Source organism: Columba livia, chromosome 1 (assembly GCF_036013475.1).
Source record: "Columba livia isolate bColLiv1 breed racing homer chromosome 1, bColLiv1.pat.W.v2, whole genome shotgun sequence".
NCBI classification, from domain to species: Eukaryota; Metazoa; Chordata; class Aves; order Columbiformes; family Columbidae; genus Columba; species Columba livia.
The window spans coordinates 67,917,341-67,933,326 of NC_088602.1; the positions used below are offsets into that span (position 1 = coordinate 67,917,341).

The 15,986-nt window shown below is 41.7% G+C and overlaps 1 protein-coding gene across 1 annotated transcript in view; it reads right to left on the minus strand.

Annotated features, from left to right (window-relative positions):
* Nucleotides 1–14,802, minus strand: part of SLC9A2 (solute carrier family 9 member A2) — a 32,347-nt gene extending 17,545 nt beyond the window's left edge. Inside the window, exons 1-3 of the mRNA XM_065060693.1 lie at nt 14,389–14,802; nt 8,363–8,826; nt 2,609–2,859 (exon numbers count right to left, since the gene is read on the minus strand). Coding sequence (XP_064916765.1) covers nt 2,609–2,859; nt 8,363–8,826; nt 14,389–14,677 — 1,004 coding nt within the window. The 5' untranslated portion in view covers nt 14,678–14,802. The remainder of the gene's footprint in view (nt 1–2,608; nt 2,860–8,362; nt 8,827–14,388) is intronic.
* Between the last annotated feature and the right edge of the window lie 1,184 nt (nt 14,803–15,986).

Consider the following 15,986-nt stretch of genomic DNA (forward strand, 5'->3'; position numbering starts at 1 on the left):
GGAAGGAAGCAAATAAAGTTCAGATTCACATCTGTACGTTTTACACCCATGCTTCCGATTCAAGCCTGGCACTAATTACAGTAGAATCTTCTTCCTTCTGAACAGGACTTTCTTGCTGCAGCTCACAGGGACATGGTTCAGTCCCATTGCTATTTCAGCCAGGTAACCTGCTGCAGGGGTTATACACAGGTATTTTAAGAATCATTTGTCCCCAGAATGAGTACACAGACTTATCAGAAGAGGGACAAGCACCTTTCATTGCCTTCTATTCCTCTGCCAGTGAATTCCTACTTGCACTTTGTGTATGTATCTTATTTAATTGATAACACTGTACGTTCCTGCTCATTTCCCCCACCTAAAGTATGGTACAGCATGTAACCTCAAGTCTCGCTGAGTGTCTTTAAGAATCTGCTTATGAAGGAACTGGGAATGAATAGTTTAACAGATTCAAGTGGATATGGGTAAAAAAGAGGATATCAGGCAATTTTCCTCCATAGCCTGGACTATAAATGGCCATAGAAGCATATAATGAACAAATGACCCAGGTTATAAGGGACACTCCAAGGTCGTTTGGTCCAACTCCATGCTCAAAGGAGGGCTGACTTTGAAGTCAGATCCAGGTAATCCTGCCATGAGTCATTTGTTGCAGAAAATATCAGGGAACTCAATATCAGAGCATGTTGCACTGTGACACTGAGCAAAATACTCTCTGCAGTTCAAAGCCTAACAAAATGTGAAAAGCACAGGTTTACTCAAAGGGGATATGGAGATTACGGGAGCTATAAGATCCTCGGCAGTGCTGCTGGGAGGAGGCATGCTTTACACCTTATGAGAGGGCTGCAGAGAGCCCCTCCTGCTCCCCATTGACGTTACAGATGCATCCATCTACTTTAGCTGTTACAAAATACATTTAGAGTCAACATATACAGAGGGTATTTTAAAGATAACTTATTTTCTGTTGTGCTGTTGGAGGGAAAAAAAATACTTCATGTTTCCCCTGCCATTTTGGACCCACTCAGGGGCCAGTTATAAATGAAAAGCAACAAATTGTTAGTGCCATGGGAAGCACTGGTGTGCTGGTGGAAGGCACTGGTATGTGGTGGGTCCACTGACCCACCAGCAGACCTGCCGTGCCCTTTCCATTCTAGTACTCTCCAAATCAGTATTTTCATGCATACTGCTATAATTTTTTCCATGTACAGTTTAGCCACACATTTTTGATTTAGAAGCCCTTTAAGTATTTGATCATAGGATGTCAAGGACATTTGACTTAAGAAGTGGAGGAAACCAGAAACCACGCAAATGCTATGAATAGAAGCTAGGGAAAGAGATGGCACATTCATGAACTCGGTCAAAGTGGATGCATATGTTACTTTACTTAGGTTCATATCAAAGAAAGAAATCCATGCAATCTTTAGCTCTTTACTTACATTAAAGAACTAACCCCTCCCATTTCATGGCATATTTGTATTTTTATACTAAAATGAAACCATCAGCTATCAGTTTTGATGTAAATTGCTTCCCAGCCCCAGAAAACCTTGCACTGGCATGGCTATGATATCAAACCTATCTTCATTTTCCTGAAAGATAATCATCAGAGGAGGTTTTATCAAGTATTAGTGATACTCAGAAGTAACATCTAAGCTTCCACAAAAAGCTATACTCCTAATGCCCGAATGACTCATATTTACCACTAGAACAATACAAAGTCATTAAAGAAGATTGGCTTTTAAAAATATTACTTAGAATTAGAACAAACTGTTTAAGTATATCGAATGTCATAAAGGTTCCTTCTAAAGTTGAGGTTGTTACAGTATAAACAGGATCAAGCGAGAGACTGCTCTCTCTCTACTGAAGCCCAGGAGTAAAAACACAGGAATTAAAATATTTTTATCTGTTGGAAGTGAGAAAAATAATATTATTTTAGATGTAATGATGTATACAGAGAGCATTGTAACACACAGGCATACATAGCAAGATACTAAATGGTTATAGTAGCACAGGACTAGATTCTGCAAATTTTATATCCACCCAATCCTTACTGTGCTTGTAATCCAGCAGGAGTTTGTGTTAACGATATATACATCGTCTTCACTGAATGGCACTTAATTGGTTGCTCATATGACTAAGAGTTAAGATGCAGTTTCACAATATATTGGCATTGGAAGTTAAGCCAGTTCATGAAGTTCCCAGCTACCACTCCCACTCCCTCCCAGCCACCGCTGTCCCCTCATCACTGTGGGCCACCCCTCAGCCATGCCCTTATGACTAGTTGTAGGGTCACACAAGGACACAGGTCACCCAACTGATCTGGGTTAAAAATAACCCCAACAAAAATACAAGGGATTATTTTTAACTTGGAACATTTCAAAGACATGGTTTATGGTTGTGATGCCATGACCAGTTTTAGTGACACAGCTGGTGTGGTGGAAGCTGAGAGGATGGGATGGAAGCAGGAGGGGAGAGGCCGGAAATCCTCAAGCCAGTATCACTGCCATACACAGTGGAATGATGCCATATGGCAAACTTTGCAAAATTTGATCCTTGCTGCAATTTCCTTTGGCATTCTTACTTGGGTGCTATTATTATTGAAGTTTGGAGTACTTACGCCATGATGCCCGAGAGATGAAACATTTCAGCTGTTATGTATGACAAGTAACTGTACAGGAAGACAAAGAGTGGCTCAATCACTCGGATTTTATGGGTGAAACGGGTGGTAAAGGCTGCTACAAATCCCAAAAGGATTCCAATCAATACTCCACCGATCCCCACTATAAAGAAGTTAGCAATCCCAGCGAATATGTCAATAACCTTAATTGTGCGCATCTGGCAGAAAGACTTGAACAAATTGTACAGGACCTATGAGAAAAAGAAAGCACATTATGTTTCTGAACTGTTCTTATTTCCCTTTATGTCATTATGCTCCTCTGCTTTAATGCTGAACTTTGAATTTCTTTATCTACCTTGAACTCACTTTTGAGATACACTGTTGTTTACCTCTGGTATATTACTTGTCATTTATAAATATCAGGAAGATATACAGAGAAGGGCAAATATAATTATTCCCATTTTGGCATATGGGACAGGTTTCTTAACCCATGCCATTCTGCAGGAGAGGACCATAGATCTATCTAATATATATATATTTTAAAATTCAATTAATTGGAGAGCTTCTAATTTCTCCATAAATGGCCATTTCATATTTTCCTAAGAATCAAATTATTTTTTTAAAAAAAGAAGGAAAAAAACCAGTTTCATAATCAATGAAAAATCACATTGTTTTCAAATGTGTTTGACCTACAGAAAACACCAAGAGCTGCAGTACTGAATTAGACCATAGATCCATCTGGCATAGGGTGGGGCAGAAAGTGGAGAGACAGTGACCACCCCAAGGAGTCCAAGAAACATGCCATTCATGAAGTACTCTTTCTCTGACTTATTAACCATTAGGAATCCAATTACTTGAAGACTTTTCAAACTTCAGATTAATTCTAGAGATTTTGATTTAATTCCCATTAAAAAATCCATTAGCATGTGTTTGCCCAGTTTAATTTCCAAAGTGTTTATAACCACCCTCCAAAATAAATTGGGCCAATGGGATTATTGTATTTTCTTAGTCAGAGAGCCTTTTTTGTTTTACACAGGAAACAGAACAATGTAAAGCCCACATTTTTCTAATATCCAGTATTTTAGTTACTACAAAACAGACAACAATGGAATCAGCTACTCCTACAGAAACCTTAAAGAGTCTCCCCATTCGCAAACTTACTTGGGAGATTTAAGCATTGCCTGGTGCTCCCAGCCATGCAGTACCGTGATGGCTATGTAGTCCCCTTGTACAGACCTAAGCTTGGTCTTAGGCACCTACTCCTGTCACAGTGGGTTCACAGGTCAAGCCACGTTGGTCATAATAAACATCTGACTGGGCATCTTGGACAGCTTGAAGGAGTTAAACCTCTGCTTTCTTTCAGGATGTATTATGAAACCAAACAAATTTCTGAATCACAAATGCTATTTGAGAGAACAATGTTTCATCAGTACTTGCATTGTGCCAACAATGTAGGTGTTTGAATCGTGACTGGGAGGGATTTGCCATGTTAGCAGTCTTGTTCTCTCACACATGACAGAAAGTAATTTGTACAGCTCTTCTTGGTCAATATTTGATAGGTCTTACAGACACAAAAGTTCCCACTATAGAATAATGCAAAAACATGGCCTATTGAGGGTCCTTCGGGCTAAGTGAGAGGAAAGAACTGAGAAAGAAAAGAAAAAAACATATTCCAGGGCAAGCATGAAACAAGAAGGTTAAATCAAACCTATCATGGTCACCAAAAGCTTTCATTACAAAGCAACAAACAGAAGAAGAGCGGGAGCATGAACTATTGATTTGATACAAATGATGCCCTCAGATGAGTTCACTTGGGAAAAGTGTCCTTTTTCACCTGGACTAACCACTTAATCTTGCTACTCTGATGCAGGCTCCCAGATTTTTGGCACTGTTCCTTGTTACTATGTCCTGTGCAGGACAAGAAAATGACGTCATAGGCTCCACTGGTTTCCAACCTGTTTTGATTTATGGACCTGATGGATTTGCATGAAATATACCAGAATTAAGCCTATTGACAATACGTGTACCTTTGATGATTCATTTTACAAGGACCTCTCAGTCCACAGACTCACAGAACTCCATGAATCACAGAGTGAATAAAAAATACTGTTGATTTGTGTTTGCAAGGAGAGGAGTTCCCCTGAGTCATTGGCTGAAACTTGTGACTACTCCAGAGTTGTGCTAGTCTTCAAGAGATCTACAGAATTTGACGTGGCAATACCCCCTTTGTATGTATTAGGGAAGATGATTATTTTCTTTAATTGGAGTTTTAAATAGCCTTTCTTACATTTTTTAAAAAGTAACTATATAGATTTATATAAGGCGAGTCTCCAAAGTAAGGCCACTGAGAACTGCTTGTAAAGAAGCATAACATTTTGATCTTCTCAAGCGATAGCTTTTCCCTAACGTCACCTCATGCACCACCCTGCAGACAGAATAGAGCCTGTTGTTTCCACATACAGACATCCCCATAAATCTCAAGTCTGACCATAAGTTATTTGAAAGAAGAAAAGCAATGTTCTCCTTTGTACCTCAGATCAAAACCAGACTGCCATGGTAGAAGCAGCAGCTAGGACTACAGAATGTCATGAACACAATTTTAATCTCATTCCTATTGTTCTTTATTTACACTGCTGCAAATGAGATAAAAATCAGGTTCACTACCCTTTTACTCTACAGCATTTCAGTTTTACAGCTCTCTCTAAGCTTTCAGGTGAGTTAAACAACATCAACTCTGGTCACATTTTGTAAGGCATTTGGTATGAGAACAGGGGTTTTTTCAAGTTCAAGATTTGCATTTACTCAACATCCTTCAGCTGAACTCACTGAAGATAACACCAAGGAATATTAGTCACCAATCAAGTTTTAATCTTGTCCCAGAGTCTCTCTGTTCTTCCTAGACACTAATTGCCTATTTTCATCAGTTCTCAGTTATTAGTGTTTAATTCTGAAATTACTTTAAAACACTCTAAAATAATGTTTTCAGTAGAGGCAGAATACAAAGCACTGCTGTAATGTTTTCTAACATGGGAATAATATTATTGTAATGACACTGGCTCCTTCTTTGTGATTTTAAGCCCAGAATTGGAATTTCAACTGCTAACACTCAACTTCAACTGTGACCTTGCCATTTAATATAACTTGTGCTAGTCATCACTGACCTGATCTTTCAGTAAAAGACCAGCTCTAAACAAGATGCCAACTGGCAAACATTGTCCTCAGCCAAATTCAAGCTCCAAAATTCCATCAGTGGGGTAAACAATCACCCAAATGCATGGGCATATCACAAAAACTACCAAGCATGAAGGACCATCTGAGAAATGCAACAGAGCTGAGATTCCTGAGAAGGCACATCTCACTTTGCATCTAAAATGAAGGTGTAGTAGCACATTTTCTGAAAAAGGAAAGCATAGATGACACTGCTATCCTAATAAAAGCTTTTGTTAGAAGCAGCCAGGCAGTGCAAGCGGAAAGCAGGAAAAAGGGCTTAAAGTACTTACAAAGCATGTTTACTAAAGCCACACTGTTCTGCACTGCCCATGTGTAGCCCCTGGGGTTTTTGATACTGCAGTGGCCATAGGAATTAAGCAGCTTCCACGGATGGCCAGTCTGCATTTAACTCCCCTCACAGCTTTGTCCCTGCATCCCACGGGGGGCATCAGCTAGGGTAGGTGGGACTCAAGGTCTCCAGCAAACAAAAGCTGGAAGGTGCTGAGCTCTTCCTGCTGGCTGGTTTTATCAGCTCTCCCAGTAACCCAACAAAGGTAGAGGAATAAATCCTGTTTACAAAACATCATCTTTGAGCAAATAGGTGCAGAACCTGGGCAGCACCACAGCGAGGACTGGTCCAGCAGCACTGCCATGGGCAGGGGAGGTGAGGATCTGTGTGACAGCCTGGGTCATGTTTTAAGTATAATCATATGATTGCAGGTGTGCAAAATCATAAAAAGGAACCATTGGCAGACCAATGCTTAGCATGTGAAAACTGCTTGTTCTCTTGCCAAGTGCTATCTTTAAGTGATAGCTGGGAAGTAAGACTGAAGGTACTCTAAATTCCTTTCACTCCTTCATGAATATATGTATGACCAGCGCGTATGCTGGGCTGGCCCTACAGACTCTATGATTCTGTGACTTCTCAGAGTATCTTTCCTGTACTAGAGCATCTGGCCAGGCATACTGTGAGAAAGCATTACCTCCAAAGGAGGCAACAATGATGTCTACAGGAAAGCCATGCATCACAGTTATTAAATTGCCATGCCAGTGCTATAAAAATGGCATTTTGGAGTAATTTGCCATTGGGCAATGGCATGCATGAATACTTCTATCATCAAGATGCAGTGTTTTTTGTAGCAAATCTTGCTGGGTTAACTGCTGCTCCAGTGGAAAGGTGATTGATTTTCTGACTGGAAAAAGTGATTTTGGTTGGAAAAATCCACCAAAAAAAAAAGCTTACATTAATATAAAACCTACCTTTTTACCCAGAAAACAAACAAACAAATAAACAAATTAAAACAAACAAACAAACAAACAAAAAAACTTGTGTAGAAAGAATTCCACTGCATGAGTGGCTACTAAAAGTGAACAGAGATAGACACAGCCATGGCTGAACTGCTAAGCCTTTAGAAACTCAGTATTTACACCCACTTATTTTCAGGACTGGCTTAAGTACTAGTTTAGTAACGGCAGGCAGTTTCAGCTGTAAGATAATAAGAAAAGCTAGGCTCTAAGGCAAGCCCATAAAAGAGGATGTGATTCAGCTGACCAGGTAGCAACAGAATCAGGTAAAGCATGGAGCATAAGTAAAAAAACAAAACAAAACAGTACTCCCACGAACACACAAGAAAGGATCAGGACCAAGACTCAGATTAAATGATAAGATGTACATATGCTAAGCAGGTGAGACAAAGTCCTAGAAAAGGGGAAAACCAAAGGACAATTGTGCATAGAATGGGACAGGAATAAGAAGCCAGTGACAGGGAAGGTGCAGACCCAATTCATTAATCTATCTGATCCTGCTGGCATATGAAAAACTGGACCTCCACGTCTCACAAAACAGAAAGCATGCCAGGACATAGTTGGCATGGGCAGGATTTCAAGTAAGGCATGGATAAATGGGAGTAATGTCCCAGACATGGTGTCATCAGGTGCAAACAAGGGGCACTGGCGGTGTTAATGGAATTTACAGATTGCTGTCCTCAGGTCAGCACCAGAAACCCAGTTCAGCTAGTTAATCATTAGAAATTATTGCCTCCAAATACCGGTCCTATCTCATCTGCAGCCTGGGAGAAATGTATTGGTGGTCTCAGGGCAGCTCCAACTGGATGGGCAAATGCACAAGACTCACATCAACCAGGTCCTGTGCTATCTCAGTGATTTGCCCATTCTCCCTGTGAACACACTGGGACACCCTACACTGGCCCTTTGCCCTCTCCTGTCCAACAACATTTCTGCAGGTGAGGAAAACCTCCAGTTTCAGATTACAGAAGTAACAGAACTCAAAGATACAGAAACTGAAGAGATCAGGTAGTACAATCCCTAGAGCAAACATGCTACCATTACACATTACTCTGGTGTAGCAAGATACTACTGAGGTAGTTTCTAAATCTAAAGTTCAGAGTATTACATAAACACATTAGCACTACTTGACTTCCATCTATTAGCAAACTGTAATAACCAGATACAGAGATATAATGGATTGGTATGCAAACAATCATTTGTCATTTTTATCAACTCATCATTCATCAAGTAACTTACCACAGTTATAGCATCATTCAGCAAAGACTCTCCAAACACCAGGATGTAAAGCTGCTCATTGACATGAATGTTTTCAAAAACAGCTAACACCGCCACAGGATCCACAGCTGAAATGAGGCTGCCAAAGAGCAAATTCTGCAGCAATGTGATATCAGTCAAACCAAATGCACTGATCTGGCAAATTCCATAAAGTGAAATTCCAATGCCAATGGCGTTCCAGAGTGTACCCACCACAGCATACCAGAATATGGTACCAAAGTTCTCAAAGAAAAGACGAGTTGGCATAAAATATCCAGCGTCGAGTACAATAGGTGGTAAAAGATACAAGAAAAAAACATCACTGTTCATCACAGGTGGGGACTTCTCCTCTGCTCCAAAAATAATCCCACCAAGAAGCAATCCAACCAGAATGAGGAGACAGCTTTCAGGTACTATTGAGGGCAACTTGTGATAGAGATGAAAGCCTTCAAAGGAAATTCAAACACAAGAAAGTAAAATGGTTATTTGTACTGAATCCAAAGGATTATTCTAGATTCTGTTATATTAGTTTCTATAGTAAACAAACAACAATCACAGGGCAATTTCATTTTCATTGCAAAGACTGAGCTGAACCACCACAACAGGTCAAGGCAAATTTGTCAGCTAGGGCAGTTAATTAAGATAATTTGGTGGAGAGTCAATTTAATAGTGAGATGTTCCAGCTAATAGCTAGGCTGGCTGGAGCAACCATGTGCAAGGTTTCTGCTTGTGAAAGCACGAGGGTTTTTGTGATATGGAATCCTCTGGAAACACAATCCAAACACTTTACTAAGGCAAATAACATCTAGATAGAGAAAAAAAATCATACTAATCACCCCTTCCTCCATGCACAGCTTCACAAAAGCGCTTAATGAATACATTCATTTTATTTTTAGGTATCTTTTAGAGTCTCAAAGCTATGGAGGGGAACTCAAACATGTGACCCACGTCCAGTCACCCACGGTCACTTCCCCAGTGAACACGAGGAAGCATTTACAGACAAAATTATTCTGTTAATTTTAGCAGAGCCTCCAATTTAATTTCACAAGAATTAACATGTTTTCCATAAGGTGACAATAGCTGTAACCTGTATTATTATGCTTGTGCTCTGTATTATATGAATTGTGGTAGTGTCAGGAATCTCTCATAAAAATCCGTGCACAGTACTGAAACAAATGCATAGAAAAAGGTTCTGAATGAGAACTTAATGGCTGAATGTTCCATAGCCTACTAAAACTCTCCAAGCCATGCAGTTCTGATTTAAAGATTCCTGTTACTTTTAAAAGTTGACTGTTTAAGGATGATTTTGGAAATGAATGGGAAAAGTTTTGAGGGAACTTACTCTGGCCAATCCAATGGAACAATCAACCTTATGAACCAAGGTCACATTCCAGGTCTTGACGATGCCAATCTTTTCCAGGCTCCTCCTTATCTATATTTGGCCCACATAATTATATAGAAAACTATCCACACCCACAAGATCCCACAATTCCTGCTGAACTAAAAAGCATTTAAATTATTTTAAATGAGAGCTGCATGGAAACACTGGGTGTGGTAATAACGGGCATCTATTTCAGTAAAACTATTTCAGTAAAAATCACACCTGTAGTTGAAACAGTTAAACTAGTGCAATCTTGGCATAGTTCACATCCAGTTTCCCAGTGTCAGGCTTCTGTATCTTGTAACACTGATTTTGTTAATTCGCCTTTCATTATAGATTTTTTTCCAGGTAAAAGAAAGCCTGAACTTATAGTTAGGAAAAACAAATGGTTAAGAAGGACCAAGGAGAAAGCTGTTTTACTCTACGTATTTTTCACTTACTATATGTTCTATAACTATTAAAGATATTTTTAAAAGTAAGCAGCTCTAGCTGCATTTTTTTTTTTCCTTTCTGGGTGGATACAGACTGCTTTTTAATATTTATAAACATAACCTATGTGGCTCATTAGGAATGTCAAATTCACTGTCATTTCTTGAAACCAGAATCACCAATATCCTACACTGGCAGAACAGGTAATGACCCTGGAAACACAAAAATTTGTGGTTGGAGACTTGACTCTTCACCTTTCAGCCACTTCCACACAAACCTGTTATGGTTTGTCTTAGTTTCTGCTGTGGTGGGATGCCAAAATTTCCAATACAGTGATTAACTTTCCCCTGAGCAAGGTTTTGCTAAAAGAAAAGTTTTTACAAGTATCTGAAATCATTTTCTCAGTAAAAATCGGAGGGTAGGGTAATTTTAACCCTGTTCTTGAGCTCCTGACTATGCAGTAACTCAGCTTTTAATGAAAACAAAACCATTCCAACCAGTTGTAATGCAATGGCAATGAAATGTCTATTGTGAATACAAAAGAAAAACCTTTGACTTTTCGTCTTTACAAGTCCCTCTTTAAAAAATCCATACCTCTCAGAGCTTTTGGGATCCCTGCTCACCCTTTAAGGTAACGGAAAAGCTGCCACTAAGTTAAATGTGCTTTTTATCCATGTCAACACCATCAAAATTCCTAAAAGACAGCCTGCCTCCATGAAAGACATTCAAAACTGATCAAGAACAGGTTGTGGTTCCCCATTTAAGAGCAGACAGCTAGGATTTAGGATCCAGTGCACACCACGTCAGATGCAGGTGCCCTGCAATATGAGGGACATCTGCTCTGCTCTGATGGACCAACAGCCACATGGGCAGGTACACCCTGGGAGCAGATCCCCTGCAGTACATGAATGCTTGGACTTTTATGCTAAAACCGGGACCAGAGGTACTTTCTCCTCCTCTGTCCCTGTTCTTGGGCTCCTGACTATGCAGTGACCCAGCTTCAACAGCAAAGATGATGTTTACCCTCAGGCTACTGGGCATTAGGACACTTGCCTAAAGTGCAAGTTCAGTATTTTTCAAGCTGAAAGTCCTTAGAGTCCTGGTTTCCTATTTCTTGGGTGAAATCCAGTGCTCTTTGATGATGGAAATGCCACTGAGATGTGTACTTACACGTGAGCTTTCCAAGGGCCCTCTGGACAACTTAAACTATTTTTTTCAGGAGAGAAGTGTTGGAAGGTTTTCAGCTCTGTTCTCAGAAGCACTTCTAATTGTGCATTTGTGATTAAATGTAGAAGTAATGGAAATCTGGATGGGCTAGACAACATTTTGTAGGTCTAGCAGCACAGGAATTAGGCAGAACTGGGAGATAAATAGACTAGTCTCACTAATCAGAGACTGCAGCATACTTCGGGTGCACTGGGTCCCACCTAATATACTGGTGGAGTCTATCAGCATGTAAGTAACATACCTTATATATAGTATCACCGGCCAAGATGTTACATAAGTAGAGGTAGCCAGAAAATAACAATGCTGTTCAAGGCAACTTCTTAAATTTCTAAATGTGCCCTTGTTCTCTGCTGCAATAAAAAGCACCAAGTTTCTAACGTCTTTGTTAAAATGTAATTTGTCAAAATGTTCAAGCTGGCAACTTGACCACTTCAGATTTTCCTTTTTCATGCTGCCATTTTTGCTCTCTCTAAACCTAGCTTATGATGACACAATCACAGCTAGTATCTGGGACACCTTTCAGGTGCTAAAACCCTTCAACTTCAGTGAAACTTCACTTCTGTGAAAAAACACATTTGTGCAAAAAGGCTCCAGTCAAGTGTTAAGCAGGTGCTGCAATACAGTTGTCTTTGGGATCCTTCAAACATCCTGAGCACCGTTATTAAATGCAACTCTGTCTTCTGAGCTCCTTGCAGCTGAAAAGATCTTAGGGCTCAGTTCATAAAGGTTTGCTACTTGGCAGTGCCAAGCGTAAGCATTCGGTGCCGAGCCCCAGAAAGGAATTTGCGATGCCAGATTAAGCACCAAAGTTTCCTGGGCAGTGCATGAGACTCAAGGTGCCTGGCGTGACAGCGGAGAGATGCCTGTGCTGCTCAGCAGGAAAACCTGGGGAAAGGAATGCACTGGGGAGCCTCCGCTCTCACAGGGATGATCTTGGGGCTACAGGCAGTGAGGTGGGCTGGAAAACCACTTTTCATCCCTTTGAAATGAAATACGTGGCCCACTCTTAGTAACACAGTAGGATGTGGCAGAGCTGACATTTCTTTATCTCAGTGGTTAGAGAACTCTGCCAATCTGGGCTACCTTCAACATAAAAGAAGGCACAAGTGAGGGAAAAATTAATGCCGTGGGATTGTGACTTAAAAGAGATGGGAGTCTGTCCTGGGAAGGTTTACCTGATGCACTCACTGGATAAGGAAGCACAGACGGAGCTCCAGGAGCAAGAACTGGATGTTCCTAATTCCAGTCCCAGAGTCAGGGCGCCTGTCAATAGGTGTGGCAAAGCTGAGGACTGCCACACCCAGGGCCTCTCCTGGATCCGGCCCTCATTGCTTAGTGCACGCACGCTTAGAACAGCAGAGGTAATGCCCTAGATTAGCCACACCAGCTTTTGTTTGGTGTAACTGATGGGTTTTAAAAATTATATGCATTTCTCCTCATCTACACTGTTTGCTTGCTAATTGTACTGCAATCAGCTTGGAAAATTAAAGTAGTCAAGGCCCTTTTTTTTTTTTTTAGTTGTTAGATGCCTCTGCACTAGCAAAATATCATGATAGTCAAAATGTGAAGTCCTACAGAAATGATATATTATGATGTATGTGTTTACATGTTCCAAATAGCTTCCCTGTAGCGTTTAATAGAAACTTTTTCACCAGTCTTAGCTTATTCAAGAGTTCTTGATGTATCTAAACTCAGAAGCCAGAGCAATTTTACAATACTCAACTGTTTGAAATAAATTCTTTACCAAACTCCGTATTTTCTGGCTATTATAGTTTATTACATACTTGGGTGTATCATATTTGAACTCTGTCCTGATTCTGCAAACACTTAAATACATACTCAAGACAAACATTCATCTTTAATGCATTAAGATACTTGCATCAAGATACACGCATCCTTAATGGATGCAACATACAATATTTCTGCAGAAAGTAATGAAGCCATAGCAAGTTGCTTGAGCAGAGGATCAGGCTCCCAAGTATAACATTAGCTATGGCAGGAGATGAGTACAATTTTTTGTTTTTGCAGAATCCTAATTACCTGATCACTATGCAGAATGTGACACAGTCTATTTTAATGTCACAAGCAGAAGCCAAAGTTTTAGGTTTTATCAAAATATTTTATGAGAATGAGTATGATCATAGTTTTTAATGGAAATCTGTGCTGCTAAATCAGAGCTCTGAATCAAACAACTGGAGTATGAGTAAACTTCTGTTGTTGTTTGCACGGCTTTATTCCTTACATTATGATTATCTTCTAGGTAAGAAGATAAAAAGTTCATAATTTATGGAGATTTACTGATTATTAAATAGCTCTCTAGTACACCTGTACCTGACATTCTTCAGTTTATTATAGTGTACTTGTTTTTCTGTTTGGGACACAGAAAGCTAATTAAAAGCATTATATATAAGCTGCACAAAACACAGTGAAACTATGCAATACAAATATTTTCCACATGAGGGAAGAGGTGGCCTTTCTTACTCATTCAGTGCTGTCTTTTTTATCTTTCTCGGGACACAAGTGAATGGTGGGAAAGTACAAGGAGGCAGCTTACTCTCCCTTCATAAATACCTGCTTTCCATCGATCTGTTTTTCTGTTCTGAAGCTGTCATTATATGTGGCGTTATTTTAAGAAGATAGCGCTCAAATGACAGCAGGGCGATCAAGGAAGAGCCAGTCGCACCCTGGGTGAACTCTGGGTTTTACAGTCCTCATAGCCTGAGGTTCACGCCTTGCTGCAGCGGGCTGGAGGTCATCTCTTTTCTCCGCACTTTTCCTAACCGAGAAAACCCCATCTGCTGCCACTCAGATCACGCCCGGGCACCCCGCCCCGCCAAAGAGCATCAGCCACCGGCTGCCCCCACACCCGCTCCCCCGCCGCCGCCCGCGGAGGGCCCCGGCCCGGCTACCCGGGGGAGCGGGCGGCCCGGGAAGGCAGAGGGAGGGAGGGTCGCCCGACGGCCCCGCTCACCGATCTTGGCGAGGGAAGCCAGCAGGATCCAGAGGGTGATTTCGAAGGGGATTTGCACGTGGGGGTAGTCCAGGGTAAAGACGTGGAGCCGCGTCTCCTCGAAGGCGGTGCCGCTGGGGCTCGGCGGGGTGCCGGTGCCCATCGTCGAGGCGCCGGACGGCTGGCTTTCCGAGGTGGCCCGCGCCTCCGCCGTCCCGACTGCCAGCACGGCCAGCACCGGCAGCAGCACGGCCAGCAGCACTGGCAGCAGAGGCGCGGCAGGGCGCCGGGGGCCGCCGCGGCTGCCCATGGCGTACCCGCTCCCGGCCCGGTGCGCCGCTGCCCTACGGCCCCACTCTGGCCGCCGCCGCCACCATCCCGCCGCCGCGGGCACCTGCCGCCGCCGCGGCCCCGCCGGCTCCGCCTCCTCCCCGGTGACTGGGCGAGTCCCGGCCCGGCGCCGCCGGCCGGCAGCGGCTCCCCGCTGCCCCCGGGCCGCCCCCGGGGCCGCCCCCGCCGGGCAAAGCCGCGGGCTCGCCCCGCCGCAGCCGGCCGCCCCCGCGCCGCCGGGCCGGGCGATCACTGTCGGACGCCACGGGATCCCAGCCGCTGGGACTGGATGCGGAGCTGCTTGACAGCGGCGTGCGGTGCGACGCAGTACCGGGGTGGTCAGGCACCCAAGCACCAATTCCTGCTCCCCAGTCCCCGCGGAAGAGAACGGGCTTGCAAAGGTATAGATGAAGCCGGAGTGTGTTGTTAGCTCTAAAGTGCTTTAAAAGAGATCTGAATGCGGTCGTGTAGACGCACATGCATATATATATTTATACAAACTAATTTAGAGATTTGACACGCTCTATAAACATACATGGATATGTACACGCCTACATATACATAAACATTACATTACTAGAAGTAATTCAGATATAAGTATGTCCGTATATGTGTATACACAAGTCCAAATGTGTATATCGATATATACGCGTGAATGTGCATATGTATGCATATATATTTTAAGAAGTTCTATGTATGTATATACACGTGTGTGTATGTATATGCACATATATATGTTCCTATTACCAAATACAGGCAAGGTGCTTCTACCAACTACACGAAAGGCAACACTCTGTTTCTTCTCATCAAGAGTTAAATTATGTTAATTTAGAGAGTTAAAAGAACACACTCTGTATACATATATAGGTTCATATATATATATACACGCATGTTATATATATCGTACAATATATACTATATAAATACATATAGTGTATAGTATTTTATATAGCATATATAATATATAAAAAGTACAAATATGTATTATCTATACGCTACCCCAATCAAATATGTAATAGGCACAGTTCTGTTCCTATTAATTAAGAGATTTACATTCAGTTGATTCAGACAGTTAAAATAACACACTATGAACATATATTAGTGTTCATGCATACATTCCGATATATATGTATATAGATAAATAATTAATAATATATTTACACGTGTGTTTGTGTGAGTGTACGTTGCTGACATTGAGCATGTGACTGGCAAAATCCTGTTCCTGAAGGCACTGGGATCTGATTCTGTCAGATACTGCTGAACACCGGCTTTCTGTATTTCCTGAAAGA